The 26,991-nt window shown below is 34.6% G+C and overlaps 4 protein-coding genes and 1 long non-coding RNA gene across 13 annotated transcripts; 2 read left to right on the top strand and 3 right to left on the bottom strand.

The window, feature by feature from the left end:
* Positions 1–1,838: 1,838 nt before the first annotated feature.
* Positions 1,839–4,473, bottom strand: LOC140834312 (probable metal-nicotianamine transporter YSL7). The gene is made up of 5 exons (XM_073199115.1): positions 4,042–4,473; positions 3,764–3,927; positions 3,426–3,658; positions 3,109–3,298; positions 1,839–3,032 (listed from the first exon to the last, which is right to left on the bottom strand). Exons 1-5 carry the CDS (start codon positions 4,403–4,405, stop codon positions 1,968–1,970), a joined length of 2,016 nt encoding a protein of 671 aa, XP_073055216.1. The 5' UTR covers positions 4,406–4,473; the 3' UTR covers positions 1,839–1,967.
* A 2,753-nt stretch (positions 4,474–7,226) lies between these two features.
* On the bottom strand, positions 7,227–10,082 carry LOC140834310 (uncharacterized). Its single transcript, XM_073199114.1, has 3 exons — positions 9,662–10,082; positions 9,116–9,249; positions 7,227–8,145 (listed from the first exon to the last, which is right to left on the bottom strand). The coding sequence occupies exons 1-3, from the start codon at positions 9,863–9,865 to the stop codon at positions 7,338–7,340; spliced, it is 1,146 nt and encodes a 381-aa protein (XP_073055215.1). The 5' UTR covers positions 9,866–10,082; the 3' UTR covers positions 7,227–7,337.
* Positions 10,083–10,254: 172 nt separating this feature from the next.
* Positions 10,255–11,348, top strand: LOC140834311 (uncharacterized). The gene is made up of 2 exons (XR_012118707.1): positions 10,255–10,455; positions 10,936–11,348. It is a non-coding gene; the product is annotated as an uncharacterized lncRNA (long non-coding RNA).
* LOC140834308 (mitogen-activated protein kinase 9-like) lies at positions 10,969–18,497 on the bottom strand. Of its 9 annotated transcripts, none has more exons than XM_073199105.1 (11): positions 18,276–18,497; positions 17,538–17,626; positions 14,798–15,206; positions 14,588–14,715; positions 14,370–14,429; positions 13,606–13,755; positions 13,288–13,443; positions 13,040–13,177; positions 12,889–12,962; positions 12,606–12,704; positions 10,969–12,518 (listed from the first exon to the last, which is right to left on the bottom strand). In XM_073199105.1, the coding sequence occupies exons 2-11, from the start codon at positions 17,544–17,546 to the stop codon at positions 12,239–12,241; spliced, it is 1,503 nt and encodes a 500-aa protein (XP_073055206.1). In that variant the 5' UTR covers positions 17,547–17,626; positions 18,276–18,497; the 3' UTR covers positions 10,969–12,238. The 9 variants fall into 9 exon arrangements, with proteins under 9 accessions (XP_073055206.1, XP_073055209.1, XP_073055207.1 ...); XM_073199108.1 differs by having other exon boundaries at positions 14,798–15,224; positions 17,557–17,626; XM_073199106.1 differs by lacking the exon at positions 18,276–18,497 and adding an exon at positions 17,936–18,005.
* A 6,468-nt stretch (positions 18,498–24,965) lies between these two features.
* On the top strand, positions 24,966–26,722 carry LOC140834307 (uncharacterized). Its single transcript, XM_073199103.1, has one exon. It carries the CDS (start codon positions 25,211–25,213, stop codon positions 26,510–26,512), a length of 1,302 nt encoding a protein of 433 aa, XP_073055204.1. The 5' UTR covers positions 24,966–25,210; the 3' UTR covers positions 26,513–26,722.
* The last annotated feature ends 269 nt before the right edge of the window (positions 26,723–26,991 follow it).

Genomic DNA, 26,991 nt, shown 5'->3' with positions numbered 1-26,991 from the left:
TAACGAGCTAAAACTGAAATTCGACAACATAAATGATCAAAATCAAAGAAATACAAATATACATTACTAATATTGTTGTTTTCCCGATGTATAATTTGGCTTCCTTACATTGTGTTAGGTTAATGAGACTGAATCATTATAAATTATATTGTAACTATGAAAAAAAATGATATGATAAGATGAAAAATAGTAATTAATTGATAATATCTTGTTTGGTACGTATTATTTTCATTTTACTTAAAGCAATTCACTCTGTTTGAACAATCAACTCTAAAAGAGATTTTACTCAATCCTAAAAAACTATAAGTGTATCTATGATCTTACGGCTCTACAGTGCACATTATCATATTATGCACAGTAGAGGATTATTCCTAGGGAAACTTTGTATATATAGACTTATACTCTTTGGACGTGAGATACATTGTCATTGGAGAATTCAAACTCTACTGATATTGTTGAATTTCATAATGCTAACAATCTTGATTTTGATGATAACAAAAATGTACAGTTGCTTGTTCAAGTTGAAAGTTTTGAATGTTGAAATCGAATCAACAAAGCTGAAAATCTGGTGAGCAGAAGTTTTTTAATGATATCTTATAGCTCGATGATTCAAATGACCAGATGCTAAAACACTTAAACATCCAACTCAAAATTCTACAAATCATATTCAGAAGTCGAAGTCTGAATCAGAGTCTAAAAAACTGAAATTTGCATTCATGTTATAGGTTCTGCACTCAAATTCACTGCAATATAATCTTTGGCGCATATGAGTTTTTCGAACATATAAGTCTTGTATGAACTCTAAATTGAGTGATTCTTGATTCTATAAAAAGAATAAAAAATACTACGACATTCATGTTCTTCATCACTTTGCTCAAATATCAAAGAAGCCAGAGTTGTAAGCAAGAAACATAAACGTACTACTGAAACCAATAATGCCGAGATCATGAGTGTTGAAAAACAGTAGACTTCAAAATACAGCAGAGCTCAAACCAGTCGAGATGACTACCGAAAACCAGCCGCCACTATAACTTTTAAAATATGAATTTTTTTGTTAACGTACATTACATTTAATTTTTTTTATAAAAAAAAAAACAAAATATATAATATATAAAAGTAATAGATATATGCATCAAGAAAAAAATTGAAAATAATTGTCGAAGGTAATTTTGTTGAAAAATACATAAATAAAAAGTCAATTGAAATGTATTTAACAAAATATAAAGCGTAAATATCATTTACTTCTGATCTATGTATGAAATTATAAAACACCAAAAATTCGATGCTACTCGAAGATATTATACCCTTAGGTAGCATAAAATTTTCCATAAAACAAAACCTTTTGCCGAAAAGATAATTAGCAAGCATAATATATAAACTTCAAACTTAGCATAGCATTTCAAAAACAAAAATGGTGTAACTGTGAAAAATTAATGGCTTAATATTATTTTGGGAAAATTGCAAATTCCCTATTATGTTTGCACTATAAATACATGAAATGAAATTTAATCAGATAAAGGTTTTAAAAGTAAAGTTATATATGTGCATGTATTGTGAGAAGCGTTATAAATTACTAGTAAATTATGCACACACATTTTGTTAATTTGTAAAAATATATAATAATTTATAAATGTTTAATTTCATGTTTAATTTAATAATAATTGATAGAAATTAGTGAAAATTTATAGTGCAATTTGAGTGGAGTAATATTGAAAATAAGTTGTGAAAATTTTGAGAAAAAATGTTGGTGTAAGGACAATTTGAAAAACAAAGATGATATGCTCTGGATGACATATTATTTATAAAATAACATAGATACGTAGTCAAATTATTCAATAAATTAAAGTCGATGAAAAGAAATAAATAATTTTCTTAACAAAATAAATAAATTTTTTAAAATATATGTTATTAAATACAAATGTCATCCGATGTAATATACGGCTTTGCCAAGGCATTTTAGGAAAGACTCATCCAGATGAAAACTTCATGCAAATAGGGGAGTTGATCCCTGCCAGAGCCAATATAGCAGCAGGAACTCCCCAAAGTGAATCCCCACAGATCAATCCGGAAGCAACAGCCGGTGCGTAATCTTTCGCGTGTTTCTTGTTCTTCTTCTCCCATATGAACAGAATCAAACTCCCAACACACATATCTATGGCGAAATATGCCCCCAAGTAGAACGGGATTGCCATGCACATCGGGCTCGGTATGAACCTGTAAATCTTGTACTTGGTTTCACAACTCTTCAGGACCTCAATCAAAGTATTGATCACCACTGCTGCGACGAAAAATACGATAGCGAGTGTCAAGCAATTCTTGGGAAGCGAAGATAAGCCTTCCACCCCCAAGAGCGCGATTCCGCGGTATATCAAGGCGTATGGAGCAGGGTACGAGCCTTCCGGATCACCAACGTCATATGCCTTGTAGAAGAACCAGAAGATGAGGGGCGATGTAATGCAGCCGAGCACGGTTCCATACACTTGGCTGAAAAACATGGAACGTGGAGACGACAATGTCAAGTAACCCGTCTTGAAATCTTGCATCAGATCTGAAGCAGTTGACACGATGCTCATCATCACTCCACAGGAAACAAGCCCAGCAAGAACCCCTCCATGTTCTTGGCCGACCCATGAGCTGAAAATAAGGATGGCGAGTTTCCCGTAGTTTGAAGCCAGAGACCAGTCAGTTAGGCCACAACCATAGGCGTTGCAAAAGGCGAGGATCGGTGCGATCGTATAGGCTACAAGGAGGTGGTACCATTTTAGCTGATGGAATATCACAGGTACTAATACAACAGATATGCCTGCCAATATAAGGTATCCAGCTACAGCAACTTTATTTGGGATTTGATCTTTCAAGAAGTACTCTGTTCGCCTTTTATCATCGAAATTTTCAGTCTGCCCATCTGCTTCGTCGTCGGTAAGCGATTTCTTATCAGACTGTTGTTTGGCAAAATTTTTAACTGTCACTAAAACCATGTAGACGACATGAAATAATCCATCACCGAGCATCATTGCAATAGCAAGAAAAACCTGTTCAAGAAAATTCAAATGATCATTAATCAAAGTTCCTGCGCAAGATAACCACAAGGACGGTTTTCGAAGTTACCCTGTATCCTTGAATTCCATGAAGACTGCTTGCTTTAAGATCAGCGCTGTACCAGCTGCCTTTCTTGGATTCAATTAAAGGCCACATTATTCCCCAAGAAAGAATGGCACCAAGAAGTAGTGATACATTAACCATGTAAGGGCAAATCATACCAACTCCAACATATGTAGCAGAGAAATCAAAGTAGAACCTGCAAGAATCATTATTAATGTATAAAGTTCTCACTCAGATCACATGAAATGAGTAAACGCAAATACAGAAACTTTAAAATATCATATAATCCATATAGTTTGAAGAATGATTAACAAAAGCCAAACCTCTGCTTAAATGCTTGGAGACCAAACGTAGGGAAGCTATCGAATCCACAACCATCGCCGGCAGCGAAAAACCACTTGAAGCATGCCCATAGAAAGCTAGCAACAAATGATTTGAAAAGGGACCACACCTGTTTCTTTGCAAGTTTGGCTCCTTTAGGGGTGTGGAAACTGTTGATTAGGTATGCTGTTGCAGTTCCACTTGGATATGTCAATTTGTACCTCAAGATCATCACCTAAACATTCAAATTTAAGAAATTTTATAACCAATACAATATATCTTATTCCATAAGGGTGTCATAGACTACATATATAAATTAATAAGAAGGAATCTTGTTAACCTTTCTCAGGGGTACAATTGAGAATAGACCAACAAAGCTAACAACAAAGAGAAAACCCATCATCCATCCAAGAGAGAGTGGCTTCACATTGATTGGAGTATTTCCAGCATCTGCCAAAGCTGCAATCTTTGGGCTCATTCCAAGCAAATAGCTCCCTGTCCCACCTGCAAAGCACACAATTAATAACCCATCAGGGTAACCACCACATGCATGATATAAATATATACAAGAAAACACACACACAAACATAATATGTAAATATATAATGGAACACATACTGCTAAAAGCGATGCCGGAAGATGCAACAACACACGTCTGTATGACGGTATTTTCCTGCCTTGTAAATGGCTGCTTAAGAAGACCGCATTTCTCGATAAGAACCGTCCAAGTCTTGATCATCGCGAATCCCAGAAGTCCCGCAGCCACGTTAAGCGACGGAATAATTCCAGTCGTCAGGTTCAATTTCAAAACGATTACGTTGAAAACAACGCTCAGCAGAAGACTCGTCGCCATTGCACGGAACGTAATCTGTCTCCACCATGGCGGGATAGCGGTATCCACAAAAGCCCGTTCTATTGCCGCCACGCCGTCGTCTTCAACACCGCTGTGGGCATCACGGCGATCCTGGCCTCCTTCTTCCATTGTTGTTATCTAACTCTCAAACTTTGAGAGTCAGATTTGTTGGGAAGAAAGTATAGGGAGATCTCAGATTCTGCATCATGCTAGATATATATATATACAGAGACACAAAGAGGGTGAGAAAAGCAAGGTTGGTTGTGATTCTATTTGCTAGAGGAATTTTAGTGTTTCCACTATTCAAGTCCGATTTTTATGCTACTTTCAATTTCAACCAAAAAAAAATATTACTACAATCTTCCCAGAAAACAAAAGAATTGAGAAAAAAAAAAACATCGCATTTTATAAAATTAATTGGGTCGATTAGATATTTCATAATAAATTTATTTATATAGTATAATATATCTATATTTGTATACTATATAAATAAATTTATTATATGACACTGAGTAATTTTGATATGTCAATGTGATACCAAATTTTATTTACAATTTTATCATACGTAATATTTGTTAGCTAACTTTGTTGGTATGGTTTATTAGTACTATTTGTACATATTTCTATCATTTTCTCTTTTTTTTTCTAGCTTATGTTTAATTTATCTAAAAGTTCAAATTATCTAAGTAAATCTTATCTAATCGATATAATATATATATATATATATATATATATATATATATATATATCAATCATATCTTATTAAAATAATATATATTTTTTACGCAAAAATTATCAAACATCAAAAAATTTAATATAGCACGTGATGAACACTATATATACCCAACACACGGTATGTTATGTAACAATCTGACTTATATATATCATTTAAGTGATAATTCTTTGTTTTAAAATTTGGATTTAGTTAAAATATTAATAATTACAACAATTTGGATCAAATTAAATAAATTATTAGAAAATTCAAGGATTTGGATAAGTTCATGAAAGATATGATGACTTATAAACAATAATGGATAAATAATTATATATTATTGGAGATAAATATAATTTGGACGGAAGCTTTAAAAAAAGGAGATTTGAGAGTATTTTAGTAAATAGTAAGATATTAATATCACCAAATCGGTTCCAAATTAGTTAGTTTGATGGTAGATTTTTAATAGATAATGATAATATATATAATGATTTTTAACATTAGAAAACAAATATGCCAAAACATTATATTTTGCCACAAATTTCGTGAAAATATCTGTTACTCCATGCATGCAACTAACATATAAATTGCATTTAAGGTATTTTACGTAAGTTATATGACGACACCAAAAGATTATTTTAAGGTGTTGGACTATTATAATATATTTAAAATAGTAAACAAATGAAACCAACTTTCATTTATAAGCTACTCAGGTTAATTCAGAAAATCCGAAATCAATCTTATCCGTCGTGTGTTAGAATCTTACTCATCTAATTGAATTTCTAGGTACAATGTAATCTTAAATATATTGAATTGTCCATTTTAAATTTGGTATATCTCAACACAACAGATTGTTCCTGAATTTTCAATTCTTCGATAACTACTCTTTAATCATATCTTAACTCGTACTTCATTCGAAATAAAAATTCGAATCATTACAACAACTTTCAGTGGTGCTTCGATCGGTGGATTTGAGACGATGACGGGAAAATGAAAAGCTTTGAATGGTCGCAGGTGCGTTGGGAGTGTGATTGCTCGATGATAGAGTAATTTATTAGTCTTCTGTAAATGCTATCTTGGATTAACAATATTTGTCTGTGGATTTAATAAACATGATGGTGAAGTGAAGACAAGGCATGTTTGCACAATTTTATTTCTCTTGGCAACTATTTTTTCGTTTGTTTTCATGTCTGCGCTTTATCGCATCAGCATTAATTTCATTATCTGTGTATTTTCTGAATCCAATAACATAAATAAATGACAGATTAGGATTGCTGTTCAAGATCATTTTGGTTCGTGTGGTGAAATTACCTGAGTTTCTATTCCTAAAGATAGCGAGGGTGGTGTTAGGGGGTCTGTTTTCTCATTCCCGCTGCTATAATCCACAAACTAGTTGGAATCTGTTCTCTGGTTTCTTGGGAGAGGAAAGGCCAAATCTGTTGTCATGCTTATTAACTTAATGCCATGTCTGTTTTTCAATTCTAATAATGGGTCAATGACTAATGCTGCTGTCTTTCGATAGAAATATAATTACCTCGGATCCTAGTATTAGACCAATAATATATCTAGACTTTAACGACTATGATGCCTACGACCAGCCTCTGGAATTAAATGGATCTGTATTTCACAAGAATACTTTGACACTGGAGGCGGCAAATCCTAGGGACGATGGCTTTGACAGCGGCAGCAGAGGTTGTTGGCGATGGCGGACGGGTTCTGGTGGTAGATTTAGTGGTCATCAACGTGGTGCTTCGCGTTTATTAATCAAATAGCATGGCTGTTGATATTTTTGTGCAGGAGAGAGAATCGTCCAACCCAACCGAAGAGGTTTTTGGTTTTCGGCCAGAATGGGCACGTGTTTTGTTTGTTTCAAAATTTTCAGAGAGAATATTGGTGATTCTTATGTATTACAAATGTTGTTTTCATTTTGTAAGAAAATAGTCGAAAGCCCAACCTTAGAAATCACGACTAAAAAAATCAAAGCGGTGTCTCTGTCCGACCTTAGTGTATCTCACGTCTAGTGTTCACAATAAATCATATCGACCAGCAAAGCAAAAAGAATATATTTGTTTGAAAGCAAAGTTAACTGATGTGGGTGAGTAAATACAGGTGTTACACATTTCTTTATCCCCTCACAGCCTTTAATTAACATAACTCAGTGTATCGCACTCTGTCAAGGAATCCTCTGAGAGCACAGCATCATAAGCTTAAATGCTGAGGGTCGTTCTATCAAAACTATAATGAAGTATGATCCAATTGTTGTATATTTCTGTTTTCTGCTATGTCTCGTGGCCTAATGAACGATCTCTACAAATTTGAAAGAAATAAATGATAGCCACGATAAAAGAGCTAATCAACCGCTGTCTTGTTTTTCCTACCCATTGGTAGAGGTAGGCCATCAAAGATAGGTCTGGTAATGGCTGCAGTGGAAAGAGCCTGAAAGTCTGGCTTCAGATTCCACTTTGATGTTGGCCATATGGATGACAACGCGCCATTATCAGTATCGTGCAAACTTGAAGTACTTGATGATTTCCTAAATCCATTTACACTATCAGCTACTAAAGAATCCCCCGAACCCAATGGAATTGAGGTCAGCCCACCTACTTCACCGTCAACTCCTCCCCAGACAGTTCGGCTTGCCGACTTGGGCCTTAGAGCCAAACCTTTACCAGTAATTGCCGAAATTGCACTGCTACAATTGTTCTCCTCCTTCAGAAGCTTTTCCGGGGTTCGACAAGTAAAGTCAGCTTCAGATTTTTGACGTCTTCTTGCCAACGTCTCGATCAATCTATCTGAGTCACTATCTTCTGCTTCTTGCAGCAAAATCTGATTTTTCAGATTACCTTTCTCTGAAACAAGACCATTAGCAACGCTTTTGGATTTTCTATGAAGACTTAGTGGCGGATTCACGACATGTGCAGATTTGAGAAATAACCCATCCTCTAGATAAGAAGCCCCTGCTTTCCTGTAGACAGCCATTTCAAAACCTCCAGTTGCAGCATTTTGATCTGTTGATCTTAGACCATAATAACCTTGTAAACTGCTCATAGCCGGAGAGGCTTTGCGCTCAGAGGAAGATTTCAATTTCAGAGACTGAAATGAACCTAATAAATCTGAATTGCTTGAGCTGGATGGGCTCTGATAGGAGCTGGTTCCCCTACAAATGAAAACTACAACCACTTCATAACCTCTTAATTGCTATAATAAATTTGTCGTGGGTTTATGAATGCAAGAAGTTTTAATTCAGAGTCAACAATCAACTAAGGAATAAGAACAAAGAATCTTATGCATAACCAATTAAAAAAGGAATATTCAAAATGTGAGAACATCTAATGTTGGCATAGAAAGTGTTCAAACACCAAAAGATCTGGCTTACTTTCAGAAATCTCCACTTACTCTCTATGTTCAAACACTCTTAACTCATGATAATTGTAAGATGTCACAGCCACAATGTAACTGCTATAAATGATCCTGGAAAAACCATTTCCCTGCAAAAGCCCACTATTTTTGACAATCCAATACATCAAAACACATTGTAGTGGCAACTAACCTGTGAAATTAGTTACATGCAAACCCCATTTCTGTAGTCAACAAAATAAGTTGGAAACAGGATGGGTGAAGGCCCCAAAAAACGGAGATACCGGCAACTAACCAGTAACCAGTTTAAACACACGTGGATTCTCACGTAGCATAGAAAGATGCTTAAAAGGCCATACAGTGGAAGAAACTACAAAGTGATGCAAATATCATACATAGGATTTGAAGTGCAAGAATAAGCGTTTTCTCAATCACGCCATCAGAAACCAACAAAAGTCCAGACTCCGGATGGAGCAACTAGTATTTACAAAAATTGGAGAAAAGATATGTCCACAAACAATTTCTTCTTTCGAAAAGGACAATACCTCCCCACAAATTTTGAAAGAGATCGTCAAATTTTAAAAAATCCTCAAAGATTTACACCAAGAAACCTGGTATGATGAATCATAAATAATATTGTGTTCATAGATTAAAGAAAAGGCAGAAAACCTCTTTCTTATTGAAATATTTTTATTGGTCAGGCACTTAAAACACAGAAAGAAATACAGGAAACAGACGGTATCACAAAAGAGATAAAAAAACAGAAGTACCTTTGGGGAGTGTCCTGACCATTGGTCAAGCTGGGGGAAGGGGGATGCCTCCCCGGCAATGGTATTTGAAGAGTCTTTAGTGCAAACATTTGAAGATCTGTCACCAATCCATTTAGTCTCTTAATATCTGCTACCTAAACCCATCCCAAAACAAAATCTATAAGTTAATATACAGGCATCAGCTAAAAATATCAAAATCAAAACTGTGTAAAAATAACTATCCAAATCTCTGCTAGATCCAAATTAACATGCAATCACAAATTACAAAAATCAGTGTCAGCGATATTATTTCCACGGCAGCATCCAGCAGAAACAACTCAAACACATAACTGGCTTAAAGCAATAAACACGCATTTCCCCGCCAAGATCAGTGAACAAATCGAAACTAGCGATCATACTTCTCTTTCCAGCTAAACTATAAACAAAACAACAAAATACAGCCACACATAAACGACATGGAGCCCTAATAATAATAATAATAATCAAACATGTAAGGATAACCAAATTCGGGAGCTAACATACAAATTGTCGAGAACTCATTCGTACCTCGACGCCGTATCTGATGGCCACACCGGCGAGGGTATCGAATTTGGAGACACGGTGTTGTATGCAATTAAGGCGAATACCCGCGGAGGACGGAGGAGATAAAGTCTCCCCCGCCTCCGACGGTAATGACAATCCGAACGTTCCCGTGTGCAAATTATCTCCTCCTCCTACACCATTATCGCATATTCCCCAATCTTTTTCCATCTCAAAAAATTAATATCAAAATTATCTCAATCAATCAATGCATTGAGATATTAAGAAATGTGATCTGTGATGAAACTTTCAAAACAATCTGTGAAATGAAATCAGGTCCGTGAAATTCGCAGATCTGCGTAGCACATGACCGCCTTCTCTCTCCGCCGTCTTTCTCTTTCTATGCGCGAATGTACATTTATAAAATCCACCGGATGTTTGGACAATAATTCAAAGCTTTATTTTTATTATTTTGAAATATATTTTAGTATTTTTTAAATATATATAATATATAATGTATTTTCAAAAAATATATATTTTATCAAAATTATTTTCCACTCGACTCAATTGCATTGGTAGACTGCAGATCCAGATGGGTCGGGTCGGATTCGAGTATAGATTTTTATGATAATTAAGTGGTATAATATTTAGATTAATAGAAAGAACGTATGCTAACGTAATAGTGAAATTTTGTAAAGTGTGAGTTGTAAAAAAAATTGATTTTAGAAGGTAATAGATAAAACAAACAACAAAAGAAAGGAAAAATAATGTCTCTATTTTTTTATTTTCGATATCTTGGTTTATTGCTTTTAAATACTCAAGTGTCCCCAATACAATATTTCACCTGTTTATCCTTTTTAGAAAAACAAAAAATCACAAATAAAATAAAAAACAACTTCTAAATAAGAAATGAAAAGAAAAAAATGTTTCTTTCTTTGATTTGGATGTCTTGTTTTATCGACTTTAAGTACGGATATTTTGTACTCGCTTTATTTATCACTATCTATCTCGATATAATATTTTAAATTTCAAAATCACTCGTACTTTACGAGCTCTATTTTTGTTTTTTTTTTATTTTATTTTATGTTCGAACGAGATTAGATTACAAACAACAATTAATATTTATTTCAATCATTAAAAAAACTCGTGGCTGCCCGTGGTCTTTAACTATTTTTGGTTAGGAGGATTATAAGCTAAACCGAATGAATTTCATCCCGTTTAAATCGTAAACATGAACTACGGACAGCCCACCAAGTGAAATTCACCTTTCCCTTCAGAGAGAGTACACAACAATTTGACAGGTTGGAAGAAAAATAATAGCGATAATGATATAATAAGCAGTCTGCTGAGTATCATCCATTGTCTTGACAATATAGATAGTATTACACAACAAATCAACAATTACACCCACACACAGTTAGCGTGTTCCAATATCAGAAGATATCAAATGTACAGGTTTGTCGAATCATAAATATGGAAACGTACTCACCAGGGAAGCTGACCAGATTCAGGGGCTCCTCTGGTAAATGCAGAGGAGAGAAGGAAGTAATGTTTTTATGATTACATACTACTCACTGTTAATCGGGCCTTAAGTTGATATTCAGAAGCAGAAATGTAAAGGTGGATCATTTCCTTTGCCTTTACACCTGCTCAGCCAAAAAATGCACAACGTAGAAGAGAGAAAAAATCAAAATTTATGTAAACAAGAACCAAATGTCCCTTATTGAAATGAGAACATGAAACAAAAAAAAAAAAGTTGGATAACTCTTCCTTGTTCACAAACCCAACTTTTTAAAGAAACGATTCTACATAATATGGTTTGATGATCATATTATTAATTGTGTTGCCTTCCAGAGTATACTAGAAAATCAAGATGTGCAGATAGACATGCTCTTTATGACACTTTAATTAAGATATATGGCCATAGAGTCCAGGCAAAGGCACAAGGCAGAGTGCACACCTCATCGAATCAGGTCACACATGGCATAATAATTTTATGAAACTTAGATGTATAAAAAGAAATATGTCAAACGAATATAATAGGAAGGCCACAAACTATTGAACAATGCAAATATGAATGACTGACATTGAATTTCAACTCAAAAATTCAGAATCCTTTCATTTAAAATGTGCTTTAAACTCCCCTCTACTTGTAAGGCTCACCAAAGCCTGTGCTTCACTGTCAAGGCGCAACTGCACAAGATTCACTAAAGGATGCATTGCCACACCTCCTAAATGCAACGGTCAGTCGCGCCTCATTGAGCCTTAATCCTATAGACCTACACGTGCACTTTTTTGTGTGTTTTTACTATGGTTAAGTAGTTTTTGGATCAACCGTCAGAAAGAAAATTTCATCTGCTTATAACATCAATTTTCAAGAACTATAACCACATCATACAATTCATAATATACCAACGCACACTCAAAAATTAAACCAAAAACACTTTCGAAAATGCATAACCCATCCGTCATATGTTTTAGAATTCTTTCAAAAAGCACTTTCAAAACTTTTGAATTGAAAAAATAATGAAAACCCACCCAACACCACCCAAAAATCTAACTGGTTTGTGCATATCAAAATTTGGATATAACGAGAAGACTATGCTACGTGATAGAGACACTTACCTCGCAGTAGTCCACTGCTTCTACGCCAACACACTTTGAAGCGCTAATGCTGGCACTTCTTAACAAGCAACGTGCACTGTAGCTTGAATTTCTACAACTGTTTTGCATAGCTTTGGCTTTATTCGTAACTTCCGATCCTTTAACAACCAGTGACTTTTCGGGGCTCAGGAGATGTGGGTGAGGAATTTCACTAATAGGATGATTTTTGGACTCCATATCCTGCTCGGATTCCTCATCTATGGATGCACAGACTCGTTCCCTGCATGTAAAAAAAAGGAAAGCATACTAATTATAGTACATAAATCAACACGACTCTGATTTACCAGAAGAATCAACACCGCATTACCTAGGTAGAGAAGCATATCGCCTTCTAAGTGGAGGTTTAGGAACTTTACCAAGATGCTCCTCAAGGTGAACAAATTGTTGCTTAAATTGGTCCACACCACTGAAAAATTATAGAATTTTTATTACATACAAGTGACCGAAAAGGAAGACACGATATTAAATTTTTGAAAGAATATAAGCCTAAAATCACGAGGTTGAAGGAAAAAAATGAAGAATGATTTGATTAACAGCTCAAATTTCAACACGAGACATCAAGTTAGTAAGTATTCTTTTGATTGCCCGACCTTGGATACATAAAGTGAATCTGCTCCACGCCACGAAGGTACTCCTGGAGCATCTGGGGATGATACTCCAAAATCTGTTTGCTTAATGGAGATACAATGTAAGTAACAGCTAAAGTAAGGACAGCATTATTCAAAAGATCGTTTCTCGTACCTCCCTGTAGATTAACTCTCTCACATCGGCTTTTGTTAGCTTTCTCCTCTCAAAATCAAACTCAAATTTTGAAAAGGGCTGAGTTGATGGTTCATCCTCCACATTTGCTAAACCATAAAAATATGGATCTGCCAATGCCTTTAGCGAAAAAAATTGCTAATGTCAAAAGTCAAAACAGAAACTCCAAATCGAATGTGATCAATTTAATGGAATTGAAAAAATGACAGCACAGTTGCCATAAATCTTACTTCTTCAGCAGAAGGACGGTCTTTGGGATCAAATGCAACCAGGCGTTCAAGTAAACGAAGAGCCAACGGATCGACATTTGGGAACTTCTGAGACAGAGATACAGGTGATTTCTTCCTCATGCTACTCAAATATCTTCGGGCCTTTTCATTTCGAATCTGCAGGTAGCACGACAATGAACCACAGGTAGCACGACAATGAAATGGTTCGACAATGACAATTCTTCTGCTATCTACTTAAACATTAAAGGTCGAGCTTTCAGCTCTGAATTTACGGATAAGCTTTGTGAGAGAGAGAGAAAGGGAGAGAAGAGAGCACACCCTTGAGATGGTTTCTGCAGAAGGTGAACCAAGAAGATCGGTGATGATGTCCAATTCATGGACTACATTTTTCCCAGGAAATAATGGTTTTCCCGTGAGCATTTCCGCAAATACACATCCTATGCTCCAGATATCAATAGCAGGAGTATACTGCAAAAATGACTATTAGAAAATCTGACATATTGTTTTGCCAAAAACTACGCTCAGTCTGGAACAAGAAGAAAGTTTTGAATATTCACCAAGGCAGATTGTGCTAATCGGAAACTTGGACAAAAAATTTAAAAAAGTTAGCAAGGAACCAGTATTTTTCTCTGACAACCACATACATTTCACAACCATGAAAAAACTCCACAGCTGATTTTCTAATTTTTCCTTCTATATCAGTACTTCAAAACTGTAATTGATAGTTAACTATCACTTCAAAGAACACAGCATTAAAAACTCAAACAGAACCCAGTAAAACCACTGCATAAAAGCTGTGATGTGCTTAAAATAGAACAGGTATTTCAAATTTTGAGAGACTGCTACAATTTTAAAGAAAATTAAAGTGGCGCTGTTTGGCATACTAAAATTCATGCAAATAACTTTAATTGAATCACAAAAGAAGAGTCAATTCAAGACATTGGTAACCAACATGACAACTTTTTGACCAAGATGCATACCAAACTTGTCATAGCAAGACCCGAAGTCTAATATATAACCTAAAATCCAAAACATTATAAACAAAAATATCACAAACAGGTGTGTTCAAAATGATTACTTACTTTGGAAAAAAATGAACCACAAAGTTCAGGAGCCCTATACCACCGAGTTGCCACGTAGTCCTTTAGAAAATCAAGTGCATCAATAAGATATTACAAAACATATATGTAAGAATTACAAAAACCAATATTAGCACATTGCTACACACAACATGAAATGATTTTGAAAATTAAGATGGAGAGAGGGATTTCGCCATCACGTGACTTCACAAACCACATACAGTCCAAAAAACAGCAGATGGAGCATCGCCCAGCGATGCACGTGCTAGACCAAAATCACATATCTTCAACTTGCAGTCTGCATTGGCAAGGATGTTTTTGGGTTTTAAATCACGGTGAAACACATTGGCTGCATAAGGAAACTTTGGAAGTCAAATAGATGTACTAAGTGTAAAGAAACCGCAAAAACTTTTAAATTGAGAAGCCCATACCGGAATGTATATATTTCAAAGCTCGAAGCAACTGATACAGAAAAAACTGATGATGCCCAGGAGTGAGATCATCATTTGTCTTTATTACATGATGAAGGTCTGTCTCCATCAACTCAAACACCACATATATATCCTTGAATTCTCTCGGACATGGAGGCAGCATAATATGCTTAATTTCTACAATATCTGGATGCTTGAGTAAGCGAAGGAGCTTGATCTCCCTAAGAATGCGAGTAGCTTCAGACACATGCTCAAAAATGCCATTGATCTTCTTTATAGCCACCTTTTCTCCAGTGTGAGTATCAACTGCAGCAGCCACAACACCATAACTTCCCTTACCAACAACCTCCTGAATTTCGTACTGATTTGCCTCACCATATTCAGTGAAGAAATCCTTGAAAGGCATGTTCTAAAATATAAAAAAGAACTATCAGCAGTTACTCTTAAAGATTTCTTTGAATTTAAAAGGGCAAAATACACATTGTGTCCAACACAAACTACATAGAAAAACATATGAGTTTCTGTTCTAGAATATATACACAAAGCACCATGTTTATTGATTATTGTATGATCAGATGGTCTGACATGAGACCCACGCAGGGTCAAAGGTAAAAGCTGTGCCCAGTCTATATCAATGGGGTAAAGCAAAGAGAAAATCAATGAGATGAACTTTAGTTAATATAAATATTTTTTCATGTAAAAAAGTGCTTGATATATACTTGTATTGGATACTCATCGATTCAAGGGAATTACATCATGACCAAAGAAAATTAAACTGAACTTAGTTACAAAAGAATCAATTCAGCAACTTGTGTAAAATATTTGGTCCCGGCATAAATGGACATGATAGAGACATGAAAAAAGCAAGTCACTAAACCATTATGGCACTTATAAGGTTTTGCCACTTATAAGGTTTTGCTATTATGCTATGAATAATTCTATTTTAACTTCCAGAGCAAAACAATCGTATGATTATGGTAAGTAGTAATTTTTAGCTAGAACCTGTGTACAACAATAATCATTGGTTGACATTTGACAACAGTAAATGAACTCCGAATATAATAACTTTAAAGAATTATAATTTTATGCACACAAAATAATTGCTACTGACAAAAATAGTCAGCTGATTCAGTCAGCAAAGATGATTAACATGCACGTAAAACAAGGGAAAAGCAGGTGAAAAGAATAAAATATTTAAAGCCCGAAAAAAGTTTCTCCATGAAATAATTAGAGTTTTTGCAGTAAAAGTCAAGAGTCAATATTCATTAGAGAAAAACGTGGAGAAATATCAATTTTTTTTATAGAAACAACTACAATTGGAGCTATAAGCATCTGAAGCCCCAGCCCCAGATAAAACCAACTTTGATAAATTCCATAGGGAAAGTAGGATGTTCAACATGCTCAAGCATAAACCGATTATTATTTATTAGAGATTAGCAGTACGTGAATAAGCTGAATAAACAAGCAGGAGAACCATGAAAAATGCTTTTAAAAACAACTAATAAATGCTCAGTCTAAACTGGTTAAAAAGGGAAAACATATATAAAAAAACTAGGACAAAAATCAAAATACGTACAGTTCGGGAAAAAATTGTGAAATTACATACAAGATACACTATTTGGCTTCCAAACAAATATGAGCATGAGGTGAGTTAATCAAACTTGACAAGCAGTTTCAAAACGTTTTATTATTGCAAAGCCTGTGAAACAAAATTAAAGATCAGCGAATGACATAACCATGACAAATCATAAGTCCAGACAGCTCTGTCAAAGAAAATTGCAATTATATCTATGTACTCGTATAAAAATATGCATTTCGACCTCATGAAACTACCATTTTACCCATGACCCAAAATTGTATTAATAATAAAAAAGGTGTATCATAGCGATTAATTTGCCGATACAAATTGTACACTTAACAGAAGTTGATGATTAACGCATCTTTCAGAAAGACAGGTAATCCCTGACTTCCATTGTTCACGTTTCGTAACAGAAGACATCAAACAATTAAACCTAAAGAAATCGCAAAAAAGTATTAAAAAGATCTAACAAATTATGCATCTTTCAGAAAGACAGGTAATCCCTGACTTCCATTGTTCACGTTTCGTAACAGAAGACATCAAACAATTAAACCTAAAGAAAACGCAAAAAAATATGAAAAAAATCTAACAAATCAATTTGTAGTATGAATCATAATAAAGAATTTAACAAGAAGATACTAACCAATAAATCAATTTGAAGAGTGAATCACAAGTAAAAACCGACCAATGATTAAGGACGAATAAACAATAACTATTTGATTAATCAACTGGTGTCGGATTTATTAAAGGAAATAGGGAAGAGAAAAGAAAAGCTTAATTTTCAATAATTCCAGAAAAAAAAATCCACGAATCTAATCAACTGGTGTGGGATTTATAAAAGGAAATAGGGGAAGGGAAAAGAAAATCTTAATTTTCAATAATTCCAGAAAAAAAATCCACGAATCTAATCAACTGGTGTGGGATTTATTAAAGGAAATAGGGGAAGGAAAAAGAAAATCTTAATTTTCAATAATGCCAGAAAAAAAATCAACGAATCTATTCAAGAAAAACAAGGAATTGAGCCAACGCCATAAAAGTAGACAGTCAATTGACCTGTAAACTTCGAAAAAACCAGAACAAAATGCTCCAAGAAAAGAAAAGGCTACTTATAATAAAGAACAAAACACATTAATCAACCAATTGACAAACCAACATACTTACATGACTCATATAAACAAACTGCTGCAGATCTGAGGTAGCTTATCTCCGGAGATATCCCACCAAGGCAACCCCGAAGAATGGCAGCTAATCTACAACGAAAAAGGCAACTCTACGAAATTAACATATCCTTGTCTAAAACGACCCAAGTTCACATGGGAAAGAATTTATATTACGAACACCTTTTTAATGCATATAAAGGGCAAGATTGAACATGTCAATATTTTACCAAAAAGTAATATACCAATTAAATCCAAAAAAAATATAATTATACAATTCTTCTCCGACCATTAATTATACTTTAAGCAAAAGATGTCAAAATCTTATTTTGCAGATTTTTTAAAAAAACTGGTTATCTGCCACAAACCATAGTTTACTTTCTTTTTCTACTCTCAGCGAACCTGTGATCTACTACAAAGGAGAGATCGGTGTCGATACAGATCTACGTCCGCTTGTCACAGTCGGTGGCCTCTACGTTATTATAAGTCGAAAAACCCAAAAAAAAACAAATAAATAAATGGAAATTGGAAATGGTCCAAAAAGAATGGCCCATAAAAATTATTTATATATATTGTATATATATTTCCACCATAATGCATAACCAGTTGAAGGAAGAGACAAGGAAAAAACAATAAATAGAGAGCAGTAATGGTATGTTGGAATGTGAGCCTTATCCATCGTTATCAGGTCGTGATGCTCTCTCACGCATCCTCGCGTGTGTGAGGAAGAAATTGAGCTGACCTTTTCGTCGGTGGAGATTCCGATAAGCTTCAGCTGGGCTGTGTAGCCAACTACGCGGCGGCGAAATCTTATCCCGTTTCTAATTTAGCCCTAGTTCAATGATTTTCTGAGCTTTGACGCAAACAACTGGTACCGTATGGGGTTTTGTTTAAACTTACGTGGAATTGAAACTGAAGATAAAGATATATTTACAACTTCATCCAAATATCATTTGTCCTTTTCTTCTCTTTTTTTTTAAATTAAATTTATACGGTCCATAAAAATTTAAAATTTTAAAATATGTTATTTATTATGGTAGAGAAATTGATTTTTTTAAAACTAGTAAAATTAATTTTTACTAGTTACGTATGTTTCTCACACAAATCTTTATCTGTGAGGCGGATCGACCCTATCGATATTCATAATAAAAAATAATGCTCTTAGCATAAAAAATAATATTTTCATGGATGATCCAAATAAGATATACGTGTCACAAAACACGAATCATGAAACCGTCTCACACAAGTTTTTGTCTTTTTTAATTACAATTTTAGTCGTGTTTCAACATGATGTTGATGTGTTGTTGATATAACTTGACATGGATCCAAAATGAAATTGGCGTGTGTACTGTCACATCAGCACTCTACGTGAAAAATTGACGTGTTTGCTGCCATATCGGTACTCTAGGTGAAAAATAAGCTTGTCAAAATGGGTATGGTCCGCCCCGGTTAATCAACACAAAATGGCTATGTTCGTTTCGTCGCGTAAAATAAGTGGGTTAGGCTGGGTTGGCAATTTACCTTTCCACCTTGTCTTGAGGCGGGTTTTAGGCTGGCTAGTCTCGTCAGCCTCTTCTGACATATATGTCAAAAATTAAAAGATATGTGACAAAAATACGACCCAAAAAAGATCAAACTTGTAAAACAAAAAAAGATGAAAATTACAATTTACCTATAATTGTAGACATGATTTAATTTAAATTAGTTTAATGCCTGTGGATGATCTTAGTTTGTTAAAACTCGATTAGTTTTATGAGTATTGCCAACTAATTGTAATATATTATGCGTGGAGATCATCTTGTCTGCGTCATCGTGGCTAAATTGCTTGTAGTAAATAGTAAAGTTGTGAAAAAGAAAATAATAGCACAAACATTATTCTCGTGTTGCACGGAGAATGAATTAATTATATTATAGAAAAAAATTTCATAGCATCGTGTGGAGATAAATCAAATCTCTTAACTTTTACGTTGTGTGTGGAAATGGATGAATTTAGATTTGTTATGGAATTCAAATCTCCACAAATTTTAAATTATTAGGTCGAATAATGAATTTGAAATCGAAACATTAAAATTTACTTAACTAATATAAAATTGCATTTAGATAGAAGGATTTGAGTTTATTTGAATTTAAAAAACATGCATCAAATTCATTATTGGTGATACCTTAGGGATGAGCCCATCCAAATCGAGCTCACACCGGATCACGGGCCTCGACCCATCCCTAGCCAAGGTAGAAGGCTTATGACAAGCCTATGTATTCTCCTGTAAATACCATGTTTGAGTGTCCAACTCTTTCATATTCACTATATTGACTTTCAGCTGCACACTTAGATGCTCTCTCATTATATTATCAGTCTCTGACTTGAGCGTCGAAAGGGTTACGTCGGGACATCTCCCAGCCCCCTTCTAACGGTCTCTTTCGTGATTTCAGGTTTAGAGTAAATTCGAGGTCTATATTCTGATTAGTGTCATCTGCTAAAAACCGGACCCTAAATTTTCAATGAGCATCAATTATATTTATTTGGTTCAAAGTTATAATGAATGATTTGAAATCTCTCATGTTAACTAAGTACATTCTATGTTTCAATTTCAAATCGACTGCTCAATCTACTCATTTCAATTCTATAGATTTTAAATTCCCCAACAAATCCAAACGCATCAAATATACCGTCATTGATTCTCTCAATAGTTCACAATTATCGCGAACAAACATATTACTGACAATCTAAGAGATTTTAAATCATTCATTTTGATTTTAAATCAAATTGATATAATGAAATTGAGACGTGAAGTTGATATCAAATCTACTCAAACTTTTCAATTCAAACACAATTTTAATGTAATTTAATCGTTTTAAACGAAATCTCCAACAAATTTATTTGAACATTATTTTCCATTTTTAAAAAGTAGGACTATTATTGAAGTCATTGTCGAGTATCTATGACTTCTTATAATTTATATTAAAATTTTTAAATATAATATATTTTTCTATAAAATTCATCACGAAACACAAAATTATATTCTATATTATATTGACTATATAAAGTCTCGCGCAGAAGCCGATCAAATTATTGGCATTCTGACTTGTTTTAAAAAATTCGAGGTATTTCGAATTGTTTGCTGACTTTAATCTTAGACATAAAGAATTTTGAATAAAATATTTATAAAAAAAAAGATCTTTTGTCTAATGGTAACTCGTGCGCATAAATCAGACTCTTAATTGTCAAACAAAATATCCAATCAAAAAGCTTGCCCTATTTTAAGTTTAATTAGCTCATACTAATTTTTTAAATTATAAAAATGTCCGCCCTCTTTACTAACCACGCTAAGTCGAGCTGTAATTGATTTAGATTTCAACACAAGTATTTAATGTATACGATCATAAATATAAAATTAAAATTTATTTATTATATAATTTGCTTAAAATACAAGCATAAGATAATGTATGATAATTTCATAACTTTATATATTATTTTGGATTCACAGAGAAATATATCATTCAACAAAAATAATAATATGAAGTTAATCGTATAAACGCAAAGATTATATTTTTGGTCTTGTAATTAACACATTTTTCATTTTTTGATCTTATTGTAATCCAAGAGAACTGTCGAAACATTTAATATAGGTCGTTTTACATATTTGATTTGCACTGTTAGCAAAATTTACGATTGTGCTAATGGACATGCTACTTCGAATAGGTTTCCTCTCATAATATTTAATTTTTTTTAAACAATTTAGATAAAATTTGCTAGGGTCTTAAACAATCTCTAGATGTAAAAACAAAAAAAATAGACTTGTTCATAGCATATATAAGGGATTTGCAATTTTTTTGGTCTCCTCGAGATAATTTTTATATACCAAATGTGTGCATGAGTATTTAGTAGAGAGATCGAATATTTGACAACTCGAAACCATGTTATCGAAGGAAATGACACTAACAATAATGTGTGGGATGTTTAAAAAAATGCATACATATATTCCTCTACCTTATCTCATAAGCCAATTTTGTCGTACAAGTATCACTTCCGACCTGATTCATGAAAAAATATTATTTTATATCAAAAAATATGATTTTCCACTATAAATGTGAACTTGAACTCTACGCGTCTCGTGAATATAAATCCGTAAGATCATCTCATAACATATCTACCTTAAGAAAAAAGAAAATAAATCATATTGTATGATATCCTTTCTGGTTGATGAGATCCTACATAAGAGTAGCACACTCACACTATGAATCTCACATATCAAAATGAAGCTTGGACCATTTGATTTTGTACAAGAGTGCTAGTGATTATTGAACGTCATTTGATTACGGGTCTGAAATTCAGTAAAAGATACACATTATATTCATCTCATATTGTGATACCCTTGTCCCACATCGAAAAAATAAAAAATTTAAAATGAGTTTATAATGGCTTACAATGGACTTCTATAGCAACTTGGGTTAATCATTTTCGTAAAACGAGGACGAATACGAAGTAGTTGCTATAGGGGTCCATTGTACAATCACGCAGGCGCGGGCCCGGGCTCGGAACGTGACACATATGATATGATTTTTCAATAAAATATCTGTATCGTGTGAGAGTATAGATCAACCCAAAATCGAAAGCAAAGGACACCAATAAATTTCATTGTCATCTTTTATTAATGTCCACACATTAGAATAAGTTTGCTTCGAAAATACAACAATTAATAATTTTTCCAAATTGAATGCCATTAAAAATGATTTGAAACCGACGAATTACACGTAGCATAATAAACATCGACATGTTTAAATAAAATAAATAAATAAAAATAATACGTGGCTTTGGAAATTGTATGTGGTGAATCAAGGTGTGGTTCACAATTTTGAAAGTTACTTTTGAACCTCAAAATTCAATATTGGCCATAACAATTTATTGTGGTTCTTAATTTGTTCAATTTTCATTCTAACCCTATTCTCTAAATATCAAGTCCTCTAAGAAAAAAGTCCCATCAGTTGAAGTTGGGTCACCCTTTTTTACGATAACATGTTAAAAAATCTCAAATGAAAATAAGCCACTAATCACGGTCCATCATAAATAAGACAAGGTTCAAATGAATGAGTGGATCTCATGTGAGACCGTCTCATGGATCCTAATCTGTGAGACAAGTCAACCATACCCATATTCACAATAAAAAGTAATACTCTTAGCATAAAAAATAATACTTTTTCATGGATGACCCAAATAAGAGATCCGTCTCACAATTACAACCCGTGAGACTGTCTCACACAAGTATTTGCCCAAATAAATTTGGAGACCGATTCATAGGTTAGTTTATGTTACACTGATATTGTTCCTCACTCTATTAGAATACTATTAGATCATGTGGTTCTCTCGTTTTTTTATTGAATGTTGACATGTATGTTAATGATCAAATTACTAATATTTGACCACATCATAGAGAGAAAAATATTTCAAGTGTAACGTAGAATAATATGATTCGTAGATAAATGGGGATAAAATGAGCACGATGAACCCCAAGTGAAAGTTCCGAACGAAATTATAAATCAGTGGTGTTTGAAACCGAAATAATATGACTTTGTTCGAAGTTTTGTATAAAAACGAAACAAATCGTAGTTAAAAACCCCTACTATAAAGATATTGTCAAGGGGCAAGATGTTCAAGCAAACATCCGAGACGTTTCGTATATTCCTTTAATTTGGGTAAAATAGATCCAAATGGACGGACCAACGGCCCATTTTCCATCAATTTGGGTTAAATATATCAAAACATACGGACCCACGACCGGTGACCCGTCATTTATTTTAGCAAAAACTTGTGCGAAACAGTTTCATGTGTCGTATTTTGTGAGACAGATATCTTGTTGGGTCATCCATGAAAAAATATAATTTTTTACGCTAAGATTATTACTTTTTATTTTGAATATCGGTAAGATTGATCCGTCTAATAGATAAAGATTCGTGAGACTGTCTCACAAGAGACCTACTCACTTATTTTTGGATGGCCGTCATTTATTTCTAAAAATATTTAATGCTATTAATCATCAAACAATTATTTCTTTCTCCACGTGATTAATTGTTTTGTGGTGGTGTTTCTAATAGTCTAAAACGAAACTAAGGGTGTTCAAAACCATACAATAAAATCAAGGTACGAGATTACTTGAGAAGGGGAAAAAATTACGAGTGAGTCTCATGTGAGACCGTCTTACGGGTCATAATCCGTGAGACGGGTCAACCCTACCCATATTCACAATAAAAAGTAATACTATTAGCATAAAAAGTAATACTTTTTCACGGGTGACCCAAATAAGAGATCCGTCTCACAAATACGACCTGTGAGACCGTCTCACACAAGTTTTTGTCAAAAATTATATCCTTTTCTACGACGGGAAAAAAGTAAAAAAAAAAAAAACATGTCATTTTTCATATTTTTTTTTCAATTTTAATTATTTTTTCGTGATACGACGTGTTATGCTATATACGTACTTCTGTATATATATATTTTTCTTTGGTTTTTTCAACGGAAAATGTACTCCCGTAAACAATTTCTCCAAAAATTATTAGAGAAATGACTAAAACCAAATTTGGACTGAACAGAAGACCAAAATCCCTAACTACGATCTGTAGAAGTATGGTTAAACTTCTTCTTCAAGTTGATTAAAATCTAAAACAAAATTATTGCTTTCCACAATGGGCCTTATATTGGGCCGGTTGCAGCTTTCCTAAATGATGGCCCACAATGCACAACCGCTGGTGCAGGTTGGTATCAGGATCCAATTTAACCCAATTGCAACAGCCTCCAAAGACAGAGAGGGATGAACGTATTTGAATGAGTGAAATACGTGAATGTATGATCGATGATTATGAGTTCCATTTTTATATACAAACACTTTTTTAGACACGCTTATCGTACATGATTTGTTCAAATGAATTTTTTTGATAGCGTAATTTGTACACTATTGTATTAATCCGAATATTTATTCAATACACATCGAAATTTTAGAAATGTGTTATATTTAAATGACAAAACGTATGTGAGACGGTCTCACGGGTGATTATTTGTGAGACGGATATCTTATTTGGGTTATCCGTGAAAAAATATTACTTTTTATGCTAAGAGCATTACTTTTTATTGTGAATATCGTTAGGATTGACTCGTCTCACAAATAAAGATTCGTGGACCGTCTCATGAATTCTTATCCCACTTCTCATTTTGATATATGTTATAAAAGCATTAATCTACACACACGTGTGTGTATATATATATATACACACATAAATTTTGATATATTGTTTATAAATTGTGTTCATCTATGTACTCATCAATGAGTTGATACATCTATTAGATGTGATGAAATATATCAAAATTGTATACAACACGTGAATGTTTTTATTGATGGACATGACGGTTGATAGACATCATTGCAATATATACATATACATACACATACGTGCCACGAAATTTCCAATGCAACCGAAATGTCGTACAAGTTCCTCCATTTCCGTGGATAACTTCAGCATATCAAAACAAATCACAGCAGAATTTTTCACGTCTCTTGTTGCTTATTAACAAGCAATATAATAATCACGTTAATTTCGCTGTATAACGTTTCTGTTTGAATCATCGAACCACGCCAAAATAATTTACTCGGTGGAAGGGAAAAAATCATATATTTCCAAGATTAAGCCATGCCATCCACGGATTCTTCCTCTTTTCCCGATTATAATCTGAAACACCCGAGTGATCATGGCCATCTTGAGAGGTTACTGCAATCCGCCAGTCCATTCCTTCGGGAAGAGCTCGAAACAGTCGACGCCAACCTCCCTCGTCTGATATCGGTGTTGCGTGCCGCTGGAGCTGGCGAGTGCTGGCACAAGCACGGCAGCTTCCTCCACCACCTACTCGGCGTTTACCGCATACTCAAGCTGTGGGGCGCCCCTGATTCCGTCTGCCTTTGTGGTCTGTTCCATTCCGCCTACTCGAACTCGTACGTAAACCTTGCTATATTCCCCCCTTCCTCTGTAGGCAGAGACACCGTTCGGGGTCACGTTGGAGACGCCGCGGAGCGACTGATTCATCTTTTCTGCATTGTTCCCCGTCAGGAAATTATTCATGACTTTCTCCTCTTTAAATACACTGATTCGGAACTCGTCGAACACCTTAAACTGTCTGAGATCTCTCTCAAAAAGATTAACGAAGGAGAAGAAGTAGAGGAAGAAGAGTGCTGGAGGGTGAAACTGCAGTCCCTTTTGCCTGCACAAGGCATAAATGTGAAGCACATCAAGACAGGTGAAGATGTGTTGGTGTCCAGGAGAGTGGTTGCCGTATTTCTTCTGATGACAATAGCAGATTTCAGCGAACAATTGTTCAGTTTCCAGGATATGCTATTCGAAAATTCGGACGGCCGGCTCGAGTTCACTGGCAACAATACTGTCCTATCTTTGTGGCCAGCTGATGGGAAGCCTGGACTGTGGATGAATTCCACATCAAGAATGGCTGCAATTTACACCCTGATTGTCCGGGAAGAAGAAATGATCAAACAAATGAGTGGCTCTAAATATGAATCTTCACCTAGAGATGAGGACTTGGAACTTGTAATTCCACCAGTTTTTGAGGGCTGTACAAGGATTCTCGACGCAAGTGAGCAGATTGTTGCGAGAGATTTGTACTGGGAAGCCATCTGCAGTGATGGGAAAATGGAACTTGAGAAAGTGGAGGAGTTGCTGTTGGGATGCGTGGAGAAGAACCCTTTTGTAGGTGAAGCTCACATAGTCTTGGGACAGGTTTATTTGGGGATGAAGCGGTTCGAGGCTGCGGAGGCCGCGGCCCAGAGAGGGCTGCGATTGATTGTAGAGTGGGGAAGTCCATGGGATAAGAGGATGTCCTGGCAGGGATGGATAGCTTGGGGACGAGTGCTGCTGATGAAGGCCAAGGAGAATGCGTGGCCTGACAATCCTTGGGGAATTCTCAACTTGGGACTTGTCAAGTGAAATTTGCCCATCCATCCAAGTGTCTAAGCCAACAAATTAAGATGTTTTTAGTGACTTGTTAAAAGATTTGTGCTTTTCGGTGAGTTTGGTTTTGAATTACTTGTTTATCACAAGTTAAATAAGTTTCTAATCTGTTACTTCTCTTTCTGTATATGCTGTGGCTTATAAAGTTGGCAACTTGTGAGAAATCATAACGTGGTTTCGTGTTCATTCTACGCTTAATTTTAAAAGCTCACACTATTTCACATGACTTCTCATTCAACTCAATATGAGATCTCTGGCAACTTCACGTGAAGGAGTCACGAGTAGACGTCGACAAAATAAGTTTTACCCAAAAGTAACTTTTTTTTGGCAATAACGAAATTGCCAAAGTCCTACCATGTATGGCATTCTCCATAATTGCTTCAAGGAAAGGTCTCCCAAATTATACATTCCTTTTATGATTTATTGACCAACTCTCTTAGCTGGTCACTCTCGGT

This window comes from Primulina eburnea, chromosome 6 (genome assembly GCF_022965805.1).
Source record: "Primulina eburnea isolate SZY01 chromosome 6, ASM2296580v1, whole genome shotgun sequence".
NCBI classification, from domain to species: Eukaryota; Viridiplantae; Streptophyta; class Magnoliopsida; order Lamiales; family Gesneriaceae; genus Primulina; species Primulina eburnea.
The sequence above is the reverse complement of the archived record's forward strand: the minus strand, read 5'-3'. Positions and strand labels throughout refer to the sequence as shown.

Excerpts from the sequence above, each read along its gene's own strand:
- LOC140834308 (XM_073199105.1), bottom strand. Across the intron at positions 13,756-14,369 it reads GTGGTTCATTTTTTTCCAAA|TATACTCCTGCTATTGATAT; the intron begins GTAAGTAATCAT and ends TCATTTTTGCAG. Across the intron at positions 13,444-13,605 it reads CTGCAGAAACCATCTCAAGG|ATTCGAAATGAAAAGGCCCG; the intron begins GTGTGCTCTCTT and ends TGCTACCTGCAG.
- LOC140834310 (XM_073199114.1), bottom strand. The coding sequence starts at position 9,865 with ATGGAAAAAGATTGGGGAATATGCGATAATGGTGTAGGAGGAGGAGAT. Across the intron at positions 9,250-9,661 it reads CCATCAGATACGGCGTCGAG|GTAGCAGATATTAAGAGACT; the intron begins GTACGAATGAGT and ends GGATGGGTTTAG. Across the intron at positions 8,146-9,115 it reads GGTCAGGACACTCCCCAAAG|GGGAACCAGCTCCTATCAGA; the intron begins GTACTTCTGTTT and ends TTTCATTTGTAG.
- LOC140834307 (XM_073199103.1), top strand. The coding sequence starts at position 25,211 with ATGCCATCCACGGATTCTTCCTCTTTTCCCGATTATAATCTGAAACAC.
- LOC140834312 (XM_073199115.1), bottom strand. The coding sequence starts at position 4,405 with ATGGAAGAAGGAGGCCAGGATCGCCGTGATGCCCACAGCGGTGTTGAA. Across the intron at positions 3,928-4,041 it reads TTCCGGCATCGCTTTTAGCA|GTGGGACAGGGAGCTATTTG; the intron begins GTATGTGTTCCA and ends TGTGCTTTGCAG. Across the intron at positions 3,033-3,108 it reads ATGGAATTCAAGGATACAGG|GTTTTTCTTGCTATTGCAAT; the intron begins GTAACTTCGAAA and ends TTTCTTGAACAG.